The sequence below is a fragment of the Chaetodon trifascialis genome, chromosome 10 (genome assembly GCF_039877785.1).
Source record: "Chaetodon trifascialis isolate fChaTrf1 chromosome 10, fChaTrf1.hap1, whole genome shotgun sequence".
NCBI lineage: Eukaryota > Metazoa > Chordata > Actinopteri > Chaetodontiformes > Chaetodontidae > Chaetodon > Chaetodon trifascialis.
Genome location: NC_092065.1, coordinates 29,175,269 through 29,192,070, shown reverse-complemented (window position 1 = coordinate 29,192,070; position 16,802 = coordinate 29,175,269). Strand labels below are relative to the sequence as shown.

The 16,802-nt window shown below is 47.6% G+C and overlaps 3 protein-coding genes and 3 non-coding genes across 6 annotated transcripts in view; 2 read left to right on the top strand and 4 right to left on the bottom strand.

Annotated features, from left to right (window-relative positions):
• Positions 1-68, top strand: part of c10h15orf40 (chromosome 10 C15orf40 homolog) — a 1,888-nt gene extending 1,820 nt beyond the window's left edge. Inside the window, exon 4 of the mRNA XM_070972746.1 lies at positions 1-68. This exon is cut by the window's left edge and continues 423 nt beyond it. The gene's annotated coding sequence lies outside the window, so the exon portion shown is untranslated.
• An 8,891-nt stretch (positions 69-8,959) lies between these two features.
• On the top strand, positions 8,960-11,521 carry cart2 (cocaine- and amphetamine-regulated transcript 2). The gene is made up of 3 exons (XM_070972495.1): positions 8,960-9,140; positions 10,083-10,166; positions 11,297-11,521. Exons 1-3 carry the CDS (start codon positions 9,018-9,020, stop codon positions 11,402-11,404), a joined length of 315 nt encoding a protein of 104 aa, XP_070828596.1. The 5' UTR covers positions 8,960-9,017; the 3' UTR covers positions 11,405-11,521.
• Positions 11,522-12,305: 784 nt separating this feature from the next.
• LOC139337656 (small ribosomal subunit protein eS17) lies at positions 12,306-16,528 on the bottom strand. The gene is made up of 5 exons (XM_070972349.1): positions 16,489-16,528; positions 15,567-15,718; positions 14,913-15,018; positions 13,278-13,343; positions 12,306-12,426 (listed from the first exon to the last, which is right to left on the bottom strand). Exons 1-5 carry the CDS (start codon positions 16,489-16,491, stop codon positions 12,349-12,351), a joined length of 405 nt encoding a protein of 134 aa, XP_070828450.1. The 5' UTR covers positions 16,492-16,528; the 3' UTR covers positions 12,306-12,348.
• On the bottom strand, positions 12,500-12,626 carry LOC139338297 (small nucleolar RNA SNORA71). Its single transcript, XR_011602620.1, has one exon. It is a non-coding gene; the product is annotated as a small nucleolar RNA SNORA71 (small nucleolar RNA).
• LOC139338298 (small nucleolar RNA SNORA71) lies at positions 13,448-13,570 on the bottom strand. Its single transcript, XR_011602621.1, has one exon. It is a non-coding gene; the product is annotated as a small nucleolar RNA SNORA71 (small nucleolar RNA).
• LOC139338299 (small nucleolar RNA SNORA71) lies at positions 15,405-15,529 on the bottom strand. Its single transcript, XR_011602622.1, has one exon. It is a non-coding gene; the product is annotated as a small nucleolar RNA SNORA71 (small nucleolar RNA).
• Positions 16,529-16,802: the final 274 nt, after the last annotated feature.

Below are 16,802 nucleotides of genomic sequence, written 5' to 3'. Positions count from 1 at the left end.
AACAAAGTGTTTTACTGTCTTTTCACTGTAACCTGGAAATAACCTGTCCAATAAATGTCCGATCGCTGAAGTCACCTGATACTCTGTCATCTGTTCCTCCGTCACCTGTTCCTCCGTCACCTGTTCCTGTAACCTGTTCCTCCGTCATCTGTTCCTCCGTCACCTGTTCCTCCATCACCTGTTCCTCTGTCACCTGTTCCTCCGTCACCTGTTCCTCCGTCACGTGTTCCTGTAACCTTTTCCTCTCACCTGTTCCTCCATCACCTGTTCCTCTGTCACCTGTTCCTCTGTCACCTGTTCCTCCGTCATCTGTTCCTCCGTCACCTGTTCCTCCGTCATCTGTTCCTCCGTCACCTGTTCCTCTGTCACCTGTTCCTCCGTCATCTGTTCCTCCGTCATCTGTTCCTCCGTCACCTGTTCCTCTGTCATCTGTTCCTCCGTCACCTGTTCCTCTGTCACCTGTTCCTCTGTCACCTGTTCCTCCGTCATCTGTTCCTCCGTCATCTGTTCCTCCATCACCTGTTCCTGTACTGTCACCTGTTCCTCCGTCACCTGTTCCTGTACTGTCACCTGTTCCTCCGTCACCTGTTCCTCCATCATCTGTTCCTCTGTCACCTGTTCCTCTGTCACCTGTTCCTCTGTCACCTGTTCCTCCGTCACCTGTTCCTCCGTCATCTGTTCCTCCGTCACCTGTTCCTCTGTCATCTGTTCCTCTGTCACCTGTTCCTCCGTCACCTGTTCCTCCGTCACCTGTTCCTGTACTGTCACCTGTTCCTCCGTCACCTGTTCCTCCATCACCTGTTCCTCTGTCACCTGTTCCTCTGTCATCTGTTCCTCTGTCACCTGTTCCTCTGTCACCTGTTCCTCCGTCATCTGTTCCTCCGTCATCTGTTCCTCTGTCACCTGTTCCTCTGTCATCTGTTCCTCTGTCACCTGTTCCTCTGTCACCTGTTCCTCCGTCATCTGTTCCTCCGTCACCTGTTCCTCCGTCATCTGTTCCTCCGTCACCTGTTCCTCTGTCATCTGTTCCTCTGTCACCTGTTCCTCTGTCACCTGTTCCTCCGTCACCTGTTCCTCTGTCATCTGTTCCTCTGTCACCTGTTCCTCCGTCACCTGTTCCTCCGTCATCTGTTCCTCTGTCACCTGTTCCTCCGTCATCTGTTCCTCTGTCACCTGTTCCTCCATCACCTGTTCCTCTGTCACCTGTTCCTCCGTCATCTGTTCCTCTGTCACCTGTTCCTCCATCACCTGTTCCTGTACTGTCACCTGTTCCTCCGTCACCTGTTCCTGTACTGTCACCTGTTCCTCCGTCACCTGTTCCTGTACTGTCACCTGTTCCTCCGTCACCTGTTCCTCCATCATCTGTTCCTCTGTCACCTGTTCCTCTGTCATCTGTTCCTCTGTCACCTGTTCCTCCGTCATCTGTTCCTCCGTCATCTGTTCCTCCATCACCTGTTCCTGTACTGTCACCTGTTCCTCCGTCACCTGTTCCTGTACTGTCACCTGTTCCTCCGTCACCTGTTCCTCCATCATCTGTTCCTCTGTCACCTGTTCCTCTGTCACCTGTTCCTCCGTCACCTGTTCCTCCATCATCTGTTCCTCTGTCACCTGTTCCTCTGTCATCTGTTCCTCTGCCACCTGTTCCTCCGTCACCTGTTCCTCCGTCATCTGTTCCTCCGTCATCTGTTCCTCCGTCACCTGTTCCTCCGTCATCTGTTCCTCCGTCACCTGTTCCTCTGTCATCTGTTCCTCTGTCACCTGTTCCTCTGTCACCTGTTCCTCCGTCACCTGTTCCTCTGTCATCTGTTCCTCTGTCACCTGTTCCTCCGTCACCTGTTCCTCCATCATCTGTTCCTCTGTCACCTGTTCCTCCGTCATCTGTTCCTCCGTCATCTGTTCCTCTGTCACCTGTTCCTCCGTCATCTGTTCCTCTGTCACCTGTTCCTCCATCACCTGTTCCTCCGTCACCTGTTCCTGTACTGTCACCTGTTCCTCCGTCACCTGTTCCTGTACTGTCACCTGTTCCTCCGTCACCTGTTCCTCCATCATCTGTTCCTCTGTCACCTGTTCCTCTGTCATCTGTTCCTCTGTCACCTGTTCCTCCGTCATCTGTTCCTCCGTCATCTGTTCCTCCATCACCTGTTCCTGTACTGTCACCTGTTCCTCCGTCACCTGTTCCTGTACTGTCACCTGTTCCTCCGTCACCTGTTCCTCCATCATCTGTTCCTCTGTCACCTGTTCCTCTGTCACCTGTTCCTCCGTCACCTGTTCCTCTGTCATCTGTTCCTCTGTCACCTGTTCCTCCGTCACCTGTTCCTCTGTCATCTGTTCCTCCGTCACCTGTTCCTCTGTCACCTGTTCCTCCGTCACCTGTTCCTCCGTCACCTGTTCCTCCGTCACCTGTTCCTTTGCAGATCCAGACTGAACACACTTTATTAATTAAAGATTAAAGCAGCTGTACGTGTCACAGATCTGTTCATATGTTCGTGCTTCAGTCAGTATAAATACTTCATACAGTGGAGGAGCCAAAGAACTGCGTTTAAACCACATTCAACAGATTTATTAATTGTTCATTTACTCTTTTAAACTGAATTCTCTGTATTTGTTGAATTGTGTACTTTAAAGTCCAAGTGTATCAGTACACAACATGAGTACGTACAAATCTGTCTGATCTGCTGTAAACTGAATCATCAGGAGTCGTCAGCAGGGCTGGACGAAGTATTCAGATCCTGTACTTCAGGAAAAGTACTAATACCACATCCTGTCAAAATAAAAGTCCTGTACTGAACATGTCACTGAAGTAAAAGTATGTAAGTATAATCAGGAAAAAGTACTGCCAGTATTCAGATTCAAGTACTGATTGTACTGTATGATATTTTCTCCTCTGTCATCAGTTTATGAAAAGTTTTCAAAGTGTTTTACAGGATAAAACCAACAACACACACACGAGGCAGTCATGACATCAGAGGAGGAAGGCTGGACGATGAAGGTGAACCAAGCAGACTTCCTGACGTCCTGAGCTCCTCTGGAAGGTCCTCGGGGCCACTCGGCCCGGAGCAGCAGGTCCCCGGGGCCCCGTGTGGTGCAGCAGCGTTTCCAGTCTTGACTGTGAACGTGTGTGAAGTCTCATTAGCATCAGTCATCAGCCACAGAATCAGAGGACTGCCGTGAATTAGCCGAGCGCTAATGAGGCCGGATCCTGACTTAAAGCTCCAAAGCTTCAAAGAGACGAGATCTCCTCTGGATCATCAGCATCTGAGCGGACATCAAAGCGTGGGCCGATAATGACTCGCTCTCAAACATCACAGCCTTATGAAGCGCCTGAGTCTGATTTTAGATTCAGGCTCAAACTAAGTTTGTGCCGTCAGGAAACAGTGAAGTTTGTTTTTGCTGTGGCTCAGAGCGTTATGTAAGACTCACCGTGGAGTTTGTGTTCAGGCTGGACCGAAAGCGTCTTCATCCTGGTCTGTGCTGCGATCTGAAGTCATTTTTCATGGCGCGTCTCCTCTGGTGAGCCTGGATCAGCAGCTTTACGTCTGCTGCTGAGTCCACAGAAGCTCCTGTCAGCCTGAAGGATGTTCAGACGACGCGTTAAGCTGCTGCTGGCTGGACGGACATTTTCCCTCCTAAATTTAAGGGATTCATGAACATAAATCCTCTTCCCCTGCACGATGGCTGCTCGAGGATCTCTGTCTGGTCAGCGTGGGAAGATTTCCGTCTGTCAAAAGTGTCTCAACATGAGTTTGAATCCTGCAAAATAAAAGAAAAAGAAAGTCATCGGACAACGGGCCCCTGGCACCTACATGTGAGGGGCCCCACACGCCTCCCACATAAGAGCAGGGGCCACACATGAAAAGAGATGATGGGATGTCTTTGTGGTCAGCCTGCACCTCATCGACTTTCTGTGTCTTTGTGGTTGTTTTGTGTGTTTTTAGTTTAGTTTATTGGTTTAGTTGACAGGGACCATGTACAGAACCGGTTCTATACGAGAGTCAGCTAAAATAGCTCATTTGCATCTGTGGTCCCTGGCAGGGAGTCAAAAAGACAATAAAACACATACTAAACATTACAGACAATATCAGCAACAAGACAGCAAAGACAACATAGTAAACATCATACAAACATCTTTGTTGTTTTGTCTCTTTGTGGTTGTTTTGTGTCTTTTTGTGGTTGTTTTGTCTCTTTGTGGTTGTTTTGTCTCTGTGGCTGTTTTGTGTCTCTTTGTGGTCGTTTTCATCCTGCATGTCATCAGAAGCAGACCCTCTGTTGGCCTGCCACAGGTCACATCAGTCAGGAGCTCTGATTAACAGACACTGTGAAGCCATTAGCCGATCTGATAAGAGGATATTTCTTGCTTTGTTGCACATCGGCAGAGGACATTATTTGAGAGGATTATGGGGAAACTGAGACGATGGGAGGATGATGGTGCAAAGTCTGTCACTCTTCATCTTATTCCAAATAGATCTCGTAGCCTCGGTGTACAAGACAGGAAATCACAGCAGCACCACAGAATGAATGAAAAGTGACAAATATGGAGAAATATCTGCAGCGTGGGTCACGTCTCAGGGACAACGCCGAGTGTGGACATACTGGTGTGTCCTGGCTCCTGAGGACCACAAGTGACCCAGCTCAGGTCCGTATTTGTCTACCAGCTCTGGCTGTGTTAGGGTCAGGGTTTTAGACTAGACCAGGACCAGTTTAACCTGAGAATCTCCTCCAGTTAGCAGCACTCAGAGGAACTGTGGGACTGTGTTGGCCCTCAAACAAACCAGGTGAAGAAAGAACTCAGGAGGGACACAGGTACCTGGACGCTCACCTTAACAATGAACTGGACTGGACTCACAGCACAAATGCACTACACAGGACAGACCAGAGCAGACTGGATCAGCTGAGGAGACTCAGGTCTGTTGGACTGCAGGGGGGCTCCTGAGGACCTCTGTGACGGGACAGCAGCATGTCCACTGCTGACAGGAAGGACTGAACAGGCTGGTTCTGTTGAAGAAGCTCCTGTCAGCTCTCCTCCCGTCCCTCCCTTATCATGATCAAAATACCCTCCAAAAAACTAAAAACCTGACAGTTTATGTGCTTTAGTGGGAAATATTTCTTTGGCCTGGGCCTTTGGGGCCGCTGAGGGTCCGGTTACCTGTGAGGTAGCTTTGAAGCCCCCTCTCTCTCTTCGCTGTGATCCGATTGAGGCAAACTGCACAAACACTAATCCTGAGATGAAAAATAAAATGCAAGAGTCAAGCATGGCTGCTTATTTTAAGCCACTCCTCGTTATACAGAAGTTCAAGCTGGTGGACTGACGGAGCCAATAGAAAGAGAAGAAGAATGGCCCCGAGCCTGTCGGAGGATCAAACAGCCACAGAAGAAGAAGAAATGATCAAAAGATGCAGCGCTGCAGACTCGGTCGCTGAATACCAACAGCTTCATCCTCACTTCTCCACAAAGAGTCAGCAGTATGAGCGGGGGGGCCGGGATCATGGGGTGCTTTATGGGGACATGTCTTCATGCTAATCCCATAAAGAGACAATCAGACCAAATCACGGCCTGCGGCTGGGCACAACAAGGCCGGCTCCTAAACCTCTTACCTCACTTCCCTCTGGGGGTTTATTTATAGTGGAGCTCCTCAAACGGCTCGCTCGGCCTCTGGAGCTTTAATGCTGCCACCATTTTCCTTATTTACTCTACGTCCTCTGCACGCCGAGCAGCGACTGCACTTCGGCTCAAAGCTCTTATTCTCACACTAATGCTTTGCTGACAACAGGAGGATTTAGATGGTGCAGCTCTGACTCTGCAGGCCGGATGTCTGCTGATAACAATCCGCTCAGTTTGTGGTGCTAAATAAAAAGTCTGTCATCATCACAAAGTTCAAAATGTAATGAACCTGATTTGCACAGCAGCCAGTTTCCTTTCAGAGCGCTAACAGCACCTTAAGAATGCTCTGAAAGGACGCAGAGACAAAAACGTCCTCTGTTACATTAATATGGTTTCATAAATACACAGTCGCTACAGCTACGCTAACAGCTAGTGAGTGCAGCACTGCTTTGTGCTAAATGCTAGCGTTAGCATGCTAACCATCAGGATGACAATGCACTGTTTTTACACCTGGCCTCAGGTGACTAACAACTGTCGTGACACAGCCAAGAGCACTAACGAACCTCACAGAGGTCGTATCACAGGCGTTGATGCCACCTGGTACCACCTGGTTCAGGCTGATGGTGGGACTCCAGCTGTCAGTCAGAACTGAAGAAACCTCTCAGCTGATTGGTCCTTTGATTGGACCTCTATTTGATCAGCAGGACCTGGATCAATGAGAACCTTCACAAACATGTTCACCACTTTAGCTTAACGCGTTAGCGCACTTCGCTAATTAGCACAAAATATCCTGATGTCTCAGATGAGAACTAGAAGGATAGACATGTCTGTCCATCTGTCTGTCTGTCTGTCTGTCTGTCCAACTGCGATGAAGGTCACTTCAGACCTTCATGTTGTGACTCGTGTGACTTTAATCTGATCCGTCATCAAATCGATCACGTTTATTGAAATACGTGCAGAAATAAAAGACCCCAGCTTTAATTTGTGTTACTGCTAATTAGCACGTTAGCACAGTGAACTAGATGGTAAACATGGTGAGCATCACACCTGCTGAACATCAGCTGTTAGCATGTTAGCATGCTAACAGCTGATGTTCAGGCAGAAGGTGAAGTTCGTTTCTGTCCTTTCAAACATTTTGACATGAAGACAAAAACCTGCGTCCTCGTGCAGACTCACACCTGAAGCTGCTCACCTGTGAAGGATCCTCTCCTCCCTGAAGAGCACTGCAGAACCATCTCATGTTCCACCTCTGAGGCCTCGCTCTGTCTTCGTGTCTCTGGTCAGTCCCACGGCGCTGTATGAAGACACTGTCCCACAGGAGACGAATGGGACGACCTTCAGTGCTGCACTGAGAGGATCTTCATGGTGTCCACTCTGTCCTGATGAGTGACAGCAGAGCGTCTGTGTGGAAGTCATCTCCAGAATCTCATGAATCAAGAATTAATAAAGTTGGACACCTGGTTCAAGTGTAATAAATTATCTTTAAATATAAATAAAACAAATTTCATTGTATTTCGCTCAAATAGAAACCGAAATGATGTTGAACATGTGTGTATAGAAATAAATGGTAGAGCTATCGAGAGGGTAGACTCCACTAAATTTTTAGGAATTTACATAGATGAATTTTTAAATTACAAAAAACATATAAATGAGCTGACTAAGAAATTATCCAAATACGTAGGCTTATTTTGTAAAGTCCGACATTTTCTTCCTCTTGAAGCTCTTTTAACTCTGTATCGGTCTCTATTTGAGCCTCACTTGAACGATTGCAGTGTTATATGGTGTAATTCATATCCCAGTTATCTTGAGAAACTAAAGACCTTACAAAAGAAGGTAATTAGAGTAATATCATGGACCAAGCTAAATGCCCCCTCTGATCCTCTTTTCTACAGTTACAAACTTTGGAAACTCACTGAATGTAATACTTTCCATAATGCCTGTGTGATGTATGATGTAGCATTTAGACTCAACGACAGACTCTGCCATCCAATCCCAATTTCTTTACCCACTCATGAATACAACACGAGAGGAAAACAGCTCACAAAGAGAAAGAGACGGAAAGTAAAATGCACAAGTCTTAGTGTGACCGTTAAAGGACCACAGACTTGGAATGAGGTTGAGAGCATGATTAAAGAGTCTGCATCACTGTCTCTTTTTTAAAAAAGATTAAAACAAAAATTGCTGCTAAATTATGTCTAAATCGAGCTCAGCTTGCTGTTTTTTGTCTCATGTACTTGTGCCTGATGTGTTGATATTTGTGTTGTTGTTTGTGTCGAACCATAGACTTTTTGTGCTGATGAAACCACCTGAGAGTTAGGGTTAGGTTAGATGATAGGTTAGAAATAGGAATTGTTGTTGTCATGATATACTATATTGTTGTTTTTGTGTTTCTGGGCCCCCGCTTACAAGCTACAGAAGCTTCTGGGGTTACCCTTTTTTACAAGATCATGTCTACTGTATATTGTTAATTGTATTTGTATTTTAAAATGATTTGTAAAATAAACTGAACCTTGAACCTTGAACCTTGAAGTGATGGAGGTAACGTCATCACCTGGTGTGTTCTGACCTCCAGAGACCAAAGATGTCTCTGTGTGTTCACCATCAGAGGACAGGTTTTCAGATGCAGCTGTCCGCCTGTCAGAAGGGTTTAAGTGGACTTCATGTGATGTTGGGGACATTAATACGTTCATCCCTCCACACTGATGTGAAGTATAAATAGAAGCACTGCAGGGTGTTATTTCTGCTGCGCGTCTTCAAGTTAGATATGAAGGACGGACACTGGAAGACGCTTCGTCCTCTGCAGCAGCTTCACTCTGTGAAACATTCAGTTTGCTATCAGGCAGGAGGACATTTATCAGCAGACCACTTCGTCCAAAAGCATCTGTCCCCGTGTCTGCTGTCCTCTTGTCTCTGTTCTCTTTAGATCATTGTGTCCCCCGTGTCTGCTGTCCTCTTGTCTCTGCTCTCTTTAGATCATTGTGTCCCCCGTGTCTGTTGTCCTCTTGTCTCTGCTCTCTTTAGATCATTGTGTCCCCCGTGTCTGTTGTCCTCTTGTCTCTGCTCTCTTTAGGTCATTGTGTGTCTCATTTTAGCTGAAACTAATGATTCTTTTCATTCTGGATCAATCTGCTGATCATTTTCTCCATCGATCCATCGATCGATTGATTGATTGGTTCAGAAACTTTGTGAAAACAATGAGTCCAAAGTGACGCCTTCACCATCTTTGTTTTGTCCAGAAAGACAGAAAGAAGTTTGAGCTCACGAGGAGCCGCTCTACGTCACATCTGTGACGTCGTCCGGGGGCTGGAGGGGGCGGGGCGGGTCATGCAAACATCCCGCGCGCAGCGGGCAGCGAGTGACAAACACCTGGAGGAGAGAGGAAGCAGCTCGCGGAACTTTGTCGTCCGTTTTTTGGCATCATGTGGGCGCGAGCTGTGCTGTGCGCGGCGCTGCTGTCCGCGCTCTGCCCGGCGGGGAGGACGGAAGCCGAGAGGGACGAGCGAGAGGTCCAAGACTACCGCTACTCCAACTCCAACAGGCTGGTGAGTAAGAGACCGACCTGCTCACAGCGACTGTGACTGAACATGTCTGTCTCCTGTCTCCCGTCTCCTGTCCTCTGTCTCCTGTCCTCTGTCTCCTGTCTCCTGTCTCCTGTCTCCTGTCTCCCGTCTCCTGTCTTCTGTCTCCTGTCCCCTGTCCTCTGTCCCCTGTCCCCTGTCTCTGTCTCTGGGTGATTTCTGCTTCCTTCTGTTTGTGTTTTATGTTTCTACATTTAGTCAGATCTTCATTGAACGAGTCAGTTTGTGATGTAAGAGAAGTGATGATTTTGGAGTATTTGTTCATATTATTAAAAACTGCTTTTCTTCGGGTTTGAACTGTTCTTCATTTTCACATATTTTACATGTGAAAGACAAAAACACGTCATCAATCAATCCATCAATCAATCGATCAGATTGATTGGTGATTAAAAGGAACAATCGGTGACTCGAGCCTTGAACTCTGCCTCACGGACTGTTTCTGGGATCAATAACATTATCGCCTCTGATCAATCATAGATGGAGAATCAATGAGGTGAGTTATTGATGATTTATGAGTGAAGCTCAGCATGTTTGTTCTTCATGAGCTAAACTCGAAAAACACACGAGGAGTACAGCTGAAGAAGTACTCACACTTCAGTAATACACACAATACACAGCATAGAAGTACTATCAGTACTAATACTCTGAACTGGACAGTATCGATCATCCCCTCTGAGGTGTCTTTGAGCGGAACACGTGACGTGAAATAATCAGGTAAAGAACTTCACGTGTATATTTCAGGACGCTACTTGAGTAAAAGTACTCAGTTACTTTGTTGTTGTGTGACGCAGTGACGTCGATCACGTGCTCCTCACTTCACGTTTACCTGTCAGCTCTATGTCTAACGCGCGCGTGTGTGTGTGTGTGTGTGCGTGTGTGCGTGCGTGTGTGCGTGCGCGCGTGCAGCTCGGCGCTCTGCACGAGGTGCTGGAGAAGCTTCAGACCAAGAGGATCAACCCGTGGGAGAAGAAGTACGGACAGGTCCCGTCTGTGAGTCTGAGCCGTGACGTCACTGAGACGATCTGACTCACTTGGAGGTCAAACAGTCGCCAAGTACATTTACTCAAGGTCTGTACCTCAGTACACGGCTGAGGTACTTCATGAAATCAGGATTTAATATTACTGATCAGTCTCGATTGATCCTCTGGTACAAATGAAGAGTTTCATCTTCAGCAGCTGCAGCGCTGAAGTGATGAAGACATTCATGCATCAACACGTACAAACCAAAAGCAGGATGGACGCCATCCTCAGACGGCCGTTCAGCTTAGGAGTACTTTTACTTTTGGTACGATATTTTGTACTTTTACTTAAGTAAAGATGTGAATTTGGGACTTGTGACACACTGTGTTATTAGTACTTTTACTTGAGTAAAATGTCTGACAGTAGTAGTAGCAGCAGCAGTAGTAGTAGCAGTAATAGTAGTAGTAGTAGTATTGTGTTGGACTGTGCAGGTGTTCCTAATAAATTGGACACTGAGTGGATTTAATTACAGAAGCTAAAATGTTTTAAAGCAGTTTTTTTAGTACTTTGACTACAAACCAAAAAGATTGATTATTGAATATTTTAATATCTAACCTTTCAGATTAAAAGCATCATGTTCCCATTTCCCCTTCAAAATAAATCTTTGACATCAGCTTCAAAAGAGAATACTGAGGTTACTGCATAAATACTGCATCATTGAAGTCCTACATTCAGTATTTTTACTAAAGTTAAACTACATAAGAATTACAGAGTATCAGAAGTACTCAGGAAGTACTCACACTGCAGTGACATTGTACAGTAGTACCTGGACATCATGTGACGCAGTATTGAACTCATATCAGTGACGCATCAGCAGTTCAGCAGCTTCAAAGTTGTTCTGAAGTATATTTCATCATCAAATACTTGAAGCGTGAAGTAACTGCAGCTGTCAGATAAATGTACTGTAGTAAAAGTATTTCCCTCTGAAATGTGAAGCAGAAACAGGGAGTACCTGAGAATGGCAGTACTTGAGTAAAGGTACTTTGCACAGCTGGACCTCTCAGCAGCTGCTCAGGTGTGTGTCAGAAACACGTGTACATGCAGTATTTGTACGTGTCGGGGGGGTGCTCGGAGGCTAACTGTGTACTTCCTGTTGCCAGTGTGACCTGGGCGAGCACTGCGCCGTCAGGAAAGGATCCAGGATCGGGAAGATGTGCGACTGCCCCCGAGGAGCTTTCTGCAACTTCTTCCTGCTGAAGTGCTTATGAGCAAACGGCCGCGAGTCTGTTTCCACTGTTTCCACTGTACGACCATGTGACGTAGTTAGAGCCAATCAAACCTCACCGAGCTTTGTGTCCAGTCTGAATTAAACGCATTCACCCGCACGTCTGTTGATTCTCATTACAGTCTGAATCTAATGTGAATCTAATGTGAATCTAATGTGAATCTGTGAGGAGAATCTGAATCCCTGGCGAAGCTTTTCCTCCGTCAGGTGGAGGAGCGCCTCCCTGTGGAGAAGCCTCTGGCTCCCCCTTCAGGACACACTCTGATCTGAGAACACAGACTCTGCTTCCTGTTTTCTCCGTCAGCCTACAGCGACTCCTCCACCCTCACCTGACGCAGCTCTGACAGGTGGAGGTCTCTCTCTTCCGACAGGCTCAGACTGATCTCTGACTAACACCACTCGACACGATGTCACTTCCTGTTCCTGCCCTGAAACGTCAGCGGCTGCAGAATAAAGTCTTGGAGTAAGAACGAGCTGATTGGCTGATGACTGCGAGCTGATTGGCTGATGACTGCGAGCTGATTGGCTGATGACTGCGAGCTGATTGGCTGATGACTGCGAGCTGATTGGCTGATGAGCGGACAGTCAGAACCAGTTATTTAAAGCCTGTTTCCAGCAGGTGTGAGACTCACTGAGCAGGTGATGAAAGCAAACAAACGTCTGGATACGACATGTAGACGAGGAGGAGGAAACACCTGCTCTTCCTCGAGTGAAGGTGTGTGTGTGTGTGTGTGTGTGTGAGATCAATAACCAGGACCAATTACTGTTCTGCTCATTTATTCAGACACGCTTCACCTGTCTCACACCGTCTGTCCTCAGGTGAGTGTGGGGGGTTAAACATGGAAAACTGAGGCGTCCACCAATCAGCAGTCGGGCACAGCAGGTTTTTGTCCAAAGGGTTTTATTAGGAAGCTACTTTACAGACGTCTACACTCCGCGGGGCTGCTTGAAGTTCATGCCGACGGTGGGCTGGGTCACCTGCAGGTTGGACAGACTGCCGAAGTCCTGCGGAGCAGAGAGACAGGGCTGAGAGGACGAGCAGAGTCCACAGAGACAAGAGCACATTCAGAGGCGGAGCTGTGTGAGGGCATCAGGGTCTGAGAGGAACGGAGGGTCCTCCAAACACGGGAAAGGCCCCCAGCTTCATCTGCCTGCACTATCAATGACCTGACGACGAGGACGCCATGATCACTTTCGATACAGGACGGCGGGAAAATCTCCCAAAACACTGACAACAGCTGAGCGTTCAGAAGCTCTGAGCCAGATGACTCGACCACGTTAAGGCTGATCTGAAGTCAGATTCTCCTCCGGTTAAATGTCCCAGTTTACTGGGAATAAGTCAGTGTCACGCTGCTCTGAGGCAGCAGCTTTCAGCCAATCAAACGTCTGTTTGGTCTCATTCACAGGTTCTGATTGGAAGGCTCAGACTGAACAAACAGGAAAGAAATACGAGCCGCTGACCTTCATCTTTCACGCCATCAGCGACCTTAAAGCTCATCATGCTACTGCAATGAGGTACTAATACCTGGAGCCATCAGCAGTACAAGAGGTATTCAGATATGGTACTTCAGTAAAAGTAGTAATACCACACTTTAAAAATACTCTTACAGTAACAGTCCTGCATTCTATGTTAATTCAAAGTATCAAAGTAAAAGTACTCACTGTGTAACAGCTGCAGTAGAGTCAGTACTACTTCTTTCATGTACTGTTTACTTTACTACACTCATGTATTTGTACTCTCATTTCAAACATTCTGCTCAGTAACTGAAGCTGTCAGATAAACGCAGTACAGTGAGTGAGTATCAATACTGAAACACTCCAGTAGAAGTACTTGTACCAGCCACAGTCAGACTTACCAGCAGCTTCAGCATCTCCTTGGTGTCGGGATCAACTTCGATGAGCTCCTGGTCCAGAGCAGACACCTGGACAGGTGAGCACAGAGCAGTTAGACATGCAGCACCTGTCACAGTGAGCAGCAGCAGCATCCGCCCGCCTCCACCTTCACACGTTTCAGTGGATGGAGGTTTGTCTGAGAGCTCCAGGGTTCAAGAGGAAGAGTCCTCCGAACACGGGAAAGGCCCTCAGCTTCCTCTACCTGCACTATCAATGACCTGACGACGAGGACGCCATGATCACTTTCGATACAGGAGACACCAAGACATGTCCAACACTGAGCGAGCAGACACAAAGGTTCACCTGTGCTGCGTCAGCTCACTGATACCAGCACAACAAACAAAAACGATGCAGTCATTAGTAAACAAAGCGTTTATCAACAGGTCAACGAGTAAAAACATGCTTTATAAACAGTGACTGTGATTGGCTGAGGCGTGTTCGAAGCTGCTGTCAAACACACCCGTGACCACAAGACCGCAGAATAACAGATTTATGGAGGGTGGAGGACAAAACAGACAAACAGAGAGGAAGTGAAGAAGAGTGGACAAGAGGACAGCGGGACCTTTGGACAGACGGCGGTCTGCTCACTGTGCAGACAAACACCTGCTGCCTGAGCTAAAGCTTCTCCGTCAGACTTCAGCCAGAAGCAGAAGGTGAGCAGGTGCTTTCCTTCTCCACCCAAACTACAGCGAAGAGAAGGTGACCAATGAAACACACCTGTCCACAGTCAAACAGCTGGACCCAGCAGAGACCAGAGCGGACACAGCCTCAGCTGTCCAAACCATGTCCACACAAATGTCAATCACCCCGATCGATAACACGCGGCAGAAGAATGATTATTTATTGATTATCATCAATGGGTTATTGGAGGTTTTGGGTGTGCTGACTAACTAACCCCCCCCCCTTAAATATCTGGTTCATTCAGCTCTACAACACCCCCACGACAAAGCTCAGCTCAAAAAATAATAAGCAAACATCAACGTCTCACAGCTCTCTGTCCCGTGGCTCTCTGTCTCACGACTCTGTCTCTCTGTCTCGCGGGTGTCTGTCCCATGGCTCTCTGTCTTGCAGCTGTCTGTCTCGTGCTCTCTGTCTCACGGCTCTCTGTCTCGCAGCTGTCTCATGCTCTCTGTCTCATGCTCTCTGTCTCGCGCTCTCTGTCTCGCAGCTGTCTGTCCCGTGGCTCTCTGTCTTGCAGCTGTCTGTCTCGTGCTCTCTGTCTCACGGCTCTCTGTCTCGCGGCTGTCTCATGCTCTCTGTCTCATGCTCTCTGTCTCGCGGCTGTCTGTCTCGCAGCTGTCTGTCCCATGGCTCTCTGTCTTGCAGCTGTCTGTCTCGTGCTCTCTGTCTCGCGGTTGTCTGTCTCTGTCACCAAAGCCTTAGTCTCACTGGAGGACTTTCTGCTGAGTTCTGGGTTTAGTTTCACTGAACAGTACAAAGGTCGATGTGTCCGACCTCTCAGCACATCCCAGTCAACACCAGTCCACCCCCAGTTCAACCGCCTCCACGTTCACTGATGAACTCCTCCAATCAGAGGACAGCCAGCAAGACTGAGTTCACTTCAGGGTATTTCTGCATGCGGTGGTGCCTTCACTGACCTCTGGTACGTAGTTGTCCCTCCTCTCTCTCTCCTCCTCCTGCAGTTTGATGGAGATTCCTCTGACTGGACCCCTCTGGATCCTCTTCATCAGATGCGTCACATACCTGCAGGACAGTGGTCAGCACCAGAGACATGAACGGCAGCTCTGATGTGGCGTCAAACAGGAAGTAGGTAAATGTCAGCGTCTGGCGAGTGCAGACCAACATAAGACACGAGCAGACACTGAACATTCATACGACCTGTCTGAGGCTGGGGGGCCTGAGTTTCACCGTCAGTGACTGCTTCACTGACAGCTGAGTATCTGACCACAAAGCACCTGAACCTGCAGGTGTGCTCTACAGACACTGAATTTACCTGTTCAGAGCTCCTGGCTGGAGCTGCCTGCTCAGGCACGATGAAGCGGATGTACAGAAATGCATCGTGCATTATTTTAGCTGTAGCTGAGTGACTAACAGACGTGTGGTCAAACACTGAGGTAAACGTACTGAAGTGTCTGCGAGCATCAGGGTCTGAGAGGAACAGAGTCCTTCAAACACGGGAAAGGCTCGCAGCTTCATCTTCCTGCACTATCAATGACCTGACGACGAGGACGCCATGATCACTTTCGATACAGGACGGCAGACAGTGTCGACAAACGGCGCCATGTGCTCACCCGGCGATCTTGTTGCGGAGCTTCTTGCTGGGGATGATGGCGATCTCCTCGCACACCCTCTTGTTGGTGTGGAAGTCGCTGCCCAGCCGGGTGTAGTATTTCTCGATGATGACCCTGGCGGCCTTTTTCACCGTCTTGGTCCTGACTCGTCCCTGCAAGCAGACCACAATTTAACATCACGATCAGTGTAACATCACGTTTAGAGCCAGACTGGTTTTATTTTCAATCACTTTAAGTCATGAAATGTGGACCCTGATCAATATAACAGCAATACAAATATCCTTAGTTCTCCAAGAAGGCAGGTTTGATATAAGCTAACTATAAATCCATCTGAATCTGCACGAAGACCACCAGCTATGAATTTCCTGGCAAGTCAAAAGAAATTTATTCATTACAAATTATTTGGAGCCGGTTCGATTCTGCAGCAGCCTCGTGGATGAAGGGCTAAGTTCACCCTGATCCACACGCCGCTGCTCCGGTCACTAAATCAGACGAACCCTCGGACAGAAGCACGGCTAGCTGCGTTCACTGCAGTGAAGCTAGCTCCCGGTTTAGCCTACACAGCTAGCTAACGCTAAGCGCCATTTATTAGGTATTTTGAACACTTTCAGGGTTCCCATTCAAACACAGAGAATAACGGCATTATTCTTTTGTTTCCGTCCAATTAAACCGATAAAACACAAATAAGAGCAGCAGCTCATTCAGCTCGTAAGCGGCTCCACTCCGCTTCCTCTGTTAGCCGCAGTTCTGCGCTAAAACACTGCAAATAAAACGCACAGTTTGTGTCATCTAACACCAATACTGCCATTATCAGATAAAGTAAATTGTCCGGTCTTCATGGATGAAATGACTGCGGAATATAAACCGCTAAAAAGGCAGGATTAGTTTAGATAGCTCGGATCGACATGTTGAATATACCCACCATGTTGGATCGGCCTGGTAGAAGAGGACGAGCAGACTTCCGGTGGAAGTTTAAATCCACTGACGGAAGTTGAGAACAGAAACAAGCTGCTGCGCCCCCTGTCGTCTGGAGGTGGGAACTACAACAACAAGCACTACTACTACGACTACTACTACTACTACTACTACTACTACTACTACTACTGCGAGTATTTTATTATCATTTTCTCCTAATAAGTCGCGAGACATTTCGGGGGTATGCACGGCCTTGCTTTGCTCATTGTATGGTTATTTATTTATTTTAAAAGTGTTTGTGTGAAAATAAAATCCAAATCT